The following is an 8,511-nucleotide window of genomic DNA, read 5'->3' as shown; positions in this document are numbered from 1 at the left end:
TGACACCAGTGACTACCAATTCTAGATCCACCACTGCCGCATTTTTAACGCCTGTGACCGCTGGGTTGTTTTTAATTTTATGAACCAACTCGATTTCACAATTTGACTTCTGCTTCATATAAATTTGGTTACTGATTTCGAATCCTTTAAAGAAAAAAACAAAAAAAAAACAGATTTGTGTATGGTGAAACCAAAATATAAGTTATATATCCATCATCAACTGAATTCCCCCCACAAAAAAACCAAACACATACAAATATTTGTTCATAAAATTTTAATGGAAATTACTTCAAAATTAATTCAAGTAAAGAGCATCGTTTCACCTTCAACTTCCCAAAACCCTAAATCCCATCATCGCCGAAATCAATCTTTTCCCGGCAAATCATCATCACCATCATCCACCATTCAATTACCCCTCCACAGACCTCACCGGAAAATTCTTCAACCCGTCAAACCCCCGCCAAAAACACCAATATCCACCACCACCACCACAACTGCCACCACCCCTTCCGATATTCTACGGTTGTTGGACTGCCTAGGGTTTCCGGTACCGGAGGCGTTATATATTTCTCTAATCAATGAATGCACCCACTTTCGTGACATCAATGAAGCTGTTTTAATACATAATCATCTTACTAGGAATCATCGTAATCGAGCTCGGTTAGCCCTGGTTAATCGCGTATTGATTATGTTTGTAACGTGTAGGTGTATGCTGAATTCACGCCAGGTGTTTGATGAAATGACTAAAAGAGATTTTAACTCATGGGCGATTATGATTGCTGGATATACAGATATTGGTGAGTATGATGAAGTGATTGAACTGTTTATATGTTCTGATTTTCAGTATATAATGTATAGTTGTAGAAGTTTCCCCATTTCTTGGGTTTTGGTATGCGTTCTTAAGGCGTGTGCTGATACGAAAAACTTGAAACTTGGTGAACAAATTCATGGTTGGTTGATAAAATTGGGTTTTACAAATGATTTGTTTGTGAGTAGTTCGTTGATTAGTTTTTATGGGAAGATTGGATGTTTGGAAGGTGGAGAGTTAGTTTTTGATCAAATGAGTTGTCGTCGTAATGTTGTTGTTTGGACAGCTAGAATTATCAACAAATGTAAAGAAGAAAAGTTTCATGAAGTTCTTGAAGTTTTTAAAGAAATGGGGAAAGAGGGTATTAGGAAAAACAGCTTTACGATATCGGGTGTTCTTAGTGCGTGTGCAAAGATCAGTGACGACGGAAGTTGTGGTGAGCAGGTTCATGCTAATGCCATAAAATTAGGACTAGCATCTAAAAGTTATGTGCAGTGTGGGTTGGTTCATATGTATGGGAAATTTGGGTTGATTAATGATGCGAAAAAGGTGTTTGATATGAATGAAAGTAGGAGAAATCGTGCATGTTGGAACGCTATGTTGACTAGTTTTGTTCAACATGGATGCCTTATTGAAGCTATTAAGTTCTTATATCAAATGAAGGCAGCTGGTGTGCAACCTCAAGAATTGTGGCTTAACAAATTGAGATCATTGTGTGGGAGTGAGATTTTTGAATTCAAGTAGTCTCTGAGATCCAGATAGACTTGTACTCTAAGGTCAACTATATGGACTCGGTTTACGTTAGCGTGTTAGCTAGCTTATACATGTCTATATACGAGCAAGGTGCACCATCCAGATAGATGAAGTTGGGTTACCATAGCATGGACCTCTTAATTGTGCATCTAGGTGCACCATATCGAATTTATAAGTAAATTGTTGTAAATTAATTAGCTTACCCCAATGTCGAATTTTAAATTATTAAAGTTTAAATTATTGATTTCTTGTTTCCAATTTTCAGAGTTTAAATAGATACACACATGTTTATATTGCTGTGATGGAACTGTAACTCCACTTATAAAGTACATTTATATTTATATAAAGTTCTAGTCAAAAAGTTGTGTTTAAATAGATACACACATGCTTATATTTATATTTATAATGGTAAAGGATTTTTGTTGTTGTTTTGGTGAGTGAGGTTGGTTAGTTGACGGTGACGTGGCAAATGTGCTGGTAAAATGGGGAGTAGTCAGACGTCTTGAGTGACGTGTTGAGTGACGTGATACAATACGCTTGAAAATTGGGTTAAAAAGGTGATGAAAAGTATTACAAATATATTAAACAAGTATTGCACGCCATTTTTTTTCATGTGCTCCAATCAACACGCCAAACAAAAATTCAGCCTAGCACGCTGCGTTACCGACGTGGTAGCGGCGCGCTCTTGGCACATCTCATCTAAGACCATTTTTAACAATGTCTGGCGTTTTGGCGTGATAGTGAGTGGGGGTGTGTAATAACCCTGCTATTTCCGTTAAGCTTTGTTAACTGTCCGTTAAGTTATTTATCGGTACTTACTTTCGTTTTGTGTATTTAATCGAATTAAATGCATACTTGAGTTCATGATGGACTACTATATTTAATATATGATTATATTAGCCGAGAAACTTATTTCATGGTTTGAAATACTGAGAAAACGATATGATTTGAAAACTGCAACATAGGTCTCACGAGATTGCGAAACGCTCGATTTTTGATAAAATAATTATTTTTAATAATTATTCACTTTAATAAAAACTTAATTAATTTATTATTTATTTAATGGTGGATTGTGTTTTAACGACCGGTTAATGTTCCGGGAACACGGTACGGTTAATGGCACTCGAAACGGATCACTGAACGCGAGCTAGTAAGCAAAACGAGCCCATGGACTCTCTCCCTTGGACCCCTCGCCCGAACCCACCCCAACACCCCCTAATGGACTTGTTTTGGACTTAATGGTTCACTACTTGCTTAGTTGAGGCCCCTTCCTACCCCTCATAATTACACGTCGAAACTTCAATTCCTGAAAATGAAAAATACATTAATTTAAAAACGATTAGATAAAACAATGTTTCATTTTTTCCGTCAACCGAGTCCTGACTCACGTAACATGACTCAAGACTACTCGAATCGGAGTGCGCCCGATTGTAACTTGATTGGCCCATGTTTACAAGATACAACTCAATTGGACAAGGTCGTGTCTTGGCTCGCTCTTTTTACGTATCTCATTGTTCGTCCGTAAACAGAAACATCAGCACTTGATGCTCTTCGTCGAAATACACAATTTGCGTAAATACATATGATGTTTCTTTTTGGAGGAACTTTTTCAACTTTGACCAATCAGAAACGTCATCTTCAAAAGATTTTTTTTCCCCCGTCAAAGTGTGACTTCCAGTCATACTTAGCTCTACCCCCGTAACGTACATTAATGGAAACTTTGTTCGAATTCGTGGTTTGCGTTTGATAAAATGTATGTGTGTAAAATGTATATGAATGTTTATGTTTGCAGAAACGAAGTTGAATTGTATATGTATGTGTGTGTATAAAGTTGAAGAGTGTTTATCTTCTTCATTTGATCGGTATGTACATGTATATATTGTTTAAAAAAAACAATCGTTGCAAAAAAAGACAGTAATATATCCGTTAACTTCAAATTCATACACAAACAGCCAATCAAAACATGATACGTCGACAAAATGGATCATGCACGCTGCAAAACTTCCCGTGCATGTAGCCAGCACGCTTCATTCAAGACCCACTAACACGCCTTGTTATGGCGTGTTAGTGGCACTGGGTACGAAAAATGCTTTGTTAAAAATGTTATAAGACCTTCTTTAACGCCGACGTGCTTGGCCGGTTTTGGAACCAACACGCCGTCGGGCACGAGTTAGCGCGACGTGTTGTGGGGGTGGGAGGCCGACGTGCTTCAACCCAACACATGAACAATTGTCTGCGTGTTGATCGAATTGGTGACGTGGGAGGTTATATACCTTCCAAATTTGCAACGGATATATACATATAGTCATATTTTAAATAATTAAAAAACTTACTTTTTATCTATATATGCAATATCAAACACAATTTCAAACACACTTTCATTTCTATCTTCTAAAACAATTTCAATTTCTCTATAAAATCATTACTCAAAATGGATACATATTTAAAGCTCGTCGACGATGATTCTTCAAAAACGATGAAATGTTATTAAGTGTTATGTGTTCGTGTGCCGAAGAGCTAAACCGAGAAGCTGGTGAGGGCTCAACTTAGGGGCCTCGATGACCTCCACAAGCCCGAATCCATATTCCTAGGGATCGCGAAGGTGCGGCTGAACGTCTATGTGAAAACCCGGAAATTTTCGACCAAATTTAAACTTTAATCTTTATATGTTTCCGACACGATAAGCAAAGTTTGTTAAGTTAAGTCTCGAGAATTTTAAACTGTGTTCATACATTCATTTAACCTCAACCAAATTCCGACGATTCACGAACCATTACATAAGTGAATATGATTATATATATATATATATATATATATATATATATATATATATATATATATATATATATATATATACACACACACACACACACACGTATATATATTATAACTTGAGAATGCTAACAAAGTATTAAAGGTATAATACTTTACAGGAACGTATTTGTTCCAATATTTTTAACGAAGGAATTATAAGATAATATCAGATGATTGAATTATTAGATATATTGTGATATGATTACGGGTCTCTGTTATGAGGTCCACTATGATTTAAGAAATCTATTCTTTTTAACGGTATTCGAAATAATTGGTAAAGTGATCTACATATGAAAACAAAGTGTCAAATGACGAAAATTAGATAAATGTTAGTGGAAGACTAAAATTCATAATAATCAATTGATTTAGTTTCAAATGTACGAAAACATTTTTCGATATAATAAAACTCGATTATTAAAATGTTTTTGTGTAAATAACTTGAGTTAGAATATTAGTTGTTAGATATATAAATAGCTTGCAACGTATATTAAAACATGTTTACGTATATTAGATATATATGACTTCAAATTAATTAAGTAAACGATAGTAACACTCGCTTATTGATTCGATTCATATTTAGATATGTCAATTAGTACGTTAAGAAGTTAAAATAAACGCTAGTACATAAATGAACTATACTTAGTTAAGTTTTAAAATGAAAACGTTATATGATATAATAATTTCTATTCTGTAAACGTTATGTGACATAACCATTATTAAATATTTAAATGGTTTTAAATTATATAATGGTCTTTGAAATACATTTAGTTTTGAAAAATTATATATTATATTATTAAATAAATATTTCAAATTTATATTTCGAAATGAAAGTATATATATATATATATATATATATATATATATATATATATATATATATATATATATATATATATTTTACAACGTAATAAGATTTAATATTAATTTTATTTATAAAACATTTTATTTAAAATAATACTATTTTGTATATATATGCATATGTATATATAATGCGATGTCGATTTATGGAAGCAAATGACCAAAACACTCAAATGAATAAGTTACACTTTGAGTGGGATAGTTTTTCATTGATTTAAGTATAAAGGTACATTACACGAAACATAAAGTACCAGTTTTCTAAGCGTACGAAAATGCGTTCGAGAAACCGGAACCGACACATAAGTCGAGTTCCAACGTACAATAAATCGGAACTAAATTTACAGGTTAACTATGTACGTAAATATAATATAATATTTAATTAATTATATGAATTAAATATATTATAAAATCTATATATATATAAAAATTTGTTAGCCGCCCATGTTTTACTCAATGAGGTGCTGGATAAAGTTAGGCCATGATTGCGGTTCTCATTACCTTCATCACTCCGAGATTGCGGAGTTAATGGGTCCCAGAAACATCCTATAAATCTCGAACGCGTTTTGGTTGATTTCACAATTCATATATCCATTTATCTCCCGGATTACTCCGTAATATTTATTTAATTTAATATTTTATTTATTATTAAATATTATTATTATTAATCTATTTATATTAATATTAGTAGTAATATTATCAGTATTATACATAAAATATTACGACGAGGTTATGAACGAGTTATTTCAAGACGAGTTTTTCGAGCGGGATAGAGCTAAGAAAATTATGGGTTATAGCTATGGAGGTTATGAGTATTGTTCGGGAGTATAGCTCGTGAAGTCAATCTAGTGTTTATCATCTCCGTTGCGTCTACGTACTTTCCTGCAATATTGAATCACAATATTGATACGTGAGCACTCATAACTTAACTTTTATTTATTATTAGTGTATCCATGACTAGTGGTCGAGTATATAAGATTATGCATGCTTGTATATTTGATATTGTCATTAGATAAGTTATGATAAATCATGAATTTAATACATATGCAACTGAGATAAGGTATATGATATGCATGTCGTTGGAAAGCTGGCAAAAAATTAATAACTTTTCATTTAGAAAGTGTATGGTTTCGATGAACGGATTAAAAAGATATAGTCAATTGAATTATCTATAATTTTAAGTATCATTGTTAAAATGATTATTATTACTATCGTCGTTATTATCGTCGTTATTATCGTCGTTATTATTATTATCTAATTATTATTATTATTATTATTATTATCATTATCATTATTAGTATAAATATTATCATTAAAATTGTTATTATTATTATTATTATTATTATTATTATTATTATTATTATTATTATTATTATTATTATTATTATTATAACAATCCGGAAATTTCCGATAAAATTTAAACAAATTTTTGAGATGTTTCAATTATCTTTGACCAATTCCGACGATTCATGAACAAATAATTTTAAATGAATATGTAAACTTGAAACATAATACGACTTAATTGTTATAATTAAAAATGTAAAACTTTATACAAGATAATATTGCTGTTATATTATTACTTTTATTATTATATTTAACAATATTATCATTATCATTTACAATTATCATTATCAGTATTGTCATTACAATTAATATTAATATCAATATCAGTAGTAGTTATATTATTATTTGAAATATATAATGAAATGTGATACATTTAAATTGTAATATTACTAGAATTATTGTTATCATTATTAAATTCAATATTATAATTTATAATAAGATTATGATTTCTATTATTTATTCATTATCATTATTAAAATAAGTATTATTATAAAAATATCATTTATTATTAATGATATTATTATTATTATTAACATAATTATCAACAAATATCACTATTCTTGTTAGTTATATTATTGTTGTATTAAAAGTATTATTATTATTATAATTATTATTTTTAATACAATTATTATTATTATTAATATAATTATTATTATAATTATTGTTAATTTGTATATTAATTAAATGAAAAAGGCATATACCTAAATTAGGTACTAACAACGACTGCTTTTATTTATTTATTTTTTTTAAAAATCACTATCTTCTTTATATTTTATATATTTTTATAAAAGAAAAATTAGGTATTTTACTTTTCTGTTCTTTCTGCTTACTGAGTCGACACACACATTTTTGCATTATAAATCAATCCAATTCTGTATTGAAGGATCCCAGTCGATTTTACATTATTATTATCAGTTTCAATAACCTTTCACAGCTTTCTTTTAATCGAATTTAAACAGAAAATGAAGAGAAACAGACTTGATACCCCTGTACGCGTTATCTTTTTATCAAAAGCTCAAATCCGAATCATTCTTCAAAATCCAAAAATACAGTTTGGTTAGGAATATTTCACTTAAACTATCTGTAAAATTTCATCCTTCAATTCCTCAAATCGAAGTCGAATTTCGGAGTCAAAGTTCAAATTTAAAAAGTCAAACAGTTCATTTTAAGTTTAATTCGAGTTCGTTTTTGTGTTTCAGATTAAATTGATGAATGAGAAAGTTTATGGGTATGATTCAGAAACTTTTTCATGTAGGAATCATTGTCCAAAACGTTCTAAATTTTGAAATCATTATTTATTTTTTATTTTTTGAAATTACGAACAGCAGCAGCAGTAATATTTATTTATTTATTATTTTATTTTTTATACAGACGCCATAATCTGATTTTTTTTTGTTTCGTTTGCAAATTAAAAACCCATTTCAATGTCTTGATTATTATGGTTGATTAAGGATTTGGTCATTTGAGTTTATGGGGAAGAAGATGGAAAAACTGATAGATATATTGAATATATAGATTTAGGTTTGGCTTTAATTCAGAAAAATAGAAGTAGTGGAGTGGTAAAGTGTGTATGTGGGTTTGCGAGAGGTCACGGGTTCGAGTCCCATCTTGAGCAATTTTTTTTTGGAATAAGGTCTTTTCCATCTCATAATTATTATTATTATTATTATTATTATTATTATTATTATTATTATTATTATTATTATTATTGTTATTATTATTGTTATTATTAAGTAGTAATATTATTACTAAGTATTAGTATCATTTAGTATTATTATTATTATTATTATTATTATTATTATTATTATTATTATTATTATTATTATTATTAACATATAACATTTTATTATTATTAAAACTGTATTATTATTACGATTATTATTATCATATTTACTACTAGCATATTTATTACTATTATCATCTTATTAAAAGTATCA

The 8,511-nt window shown here is 29.9% G+C and overlaps 1 protein-coding gene across 1 annotated transcript; it reads left to right on the top strand.

Annotated features, from left to right (window-relative positions):
• Window positions 1–207: 207 nt before the first annotated feature.
• Window positions 208–1,837, top strand: LOC139898480 (pentatricopeptide repeat-containing protein At1g31790). The gene has a single exon (XM_071881217.1). It carries the CDS (start codon window positions 278–280, stop codon window positions 1,550–1,552), a length of 1,275 nt encoding a protein of 424 aa, XP_071737318.1. The 5' UTR covers window positions 208–277; the 3' UTR covers window positions 1,553–1,837.
• The last annotated feature ends 6,674 nt before the right edge of the window (window positions 1,838–8,511 follow it).

The sequence above is a fragment of the Rutidosis leptorrhynchoides genome, chromosome 3 (assembly GCF_046630445.1).
Source record: "Rutidosis leptorrhynchoides isolate AG116_Rl617_1_P2 chromosome 3, CSIRO_AGI_Rlap_v1, whole genome shotgun sequence".
Lineage (NCBI taxonomy): Eukaryota > Viridiplantae > Streptophyta > Magnoliopsida > Asterales > Asteraceae > Rutidosis > Rutidosis leptorrhynchoides.
The sequence above is the reverse complement of the archived record's forward strand: the minus strand, read 5'-3'. Positions and strand labels throughout refer to the sequence as shown.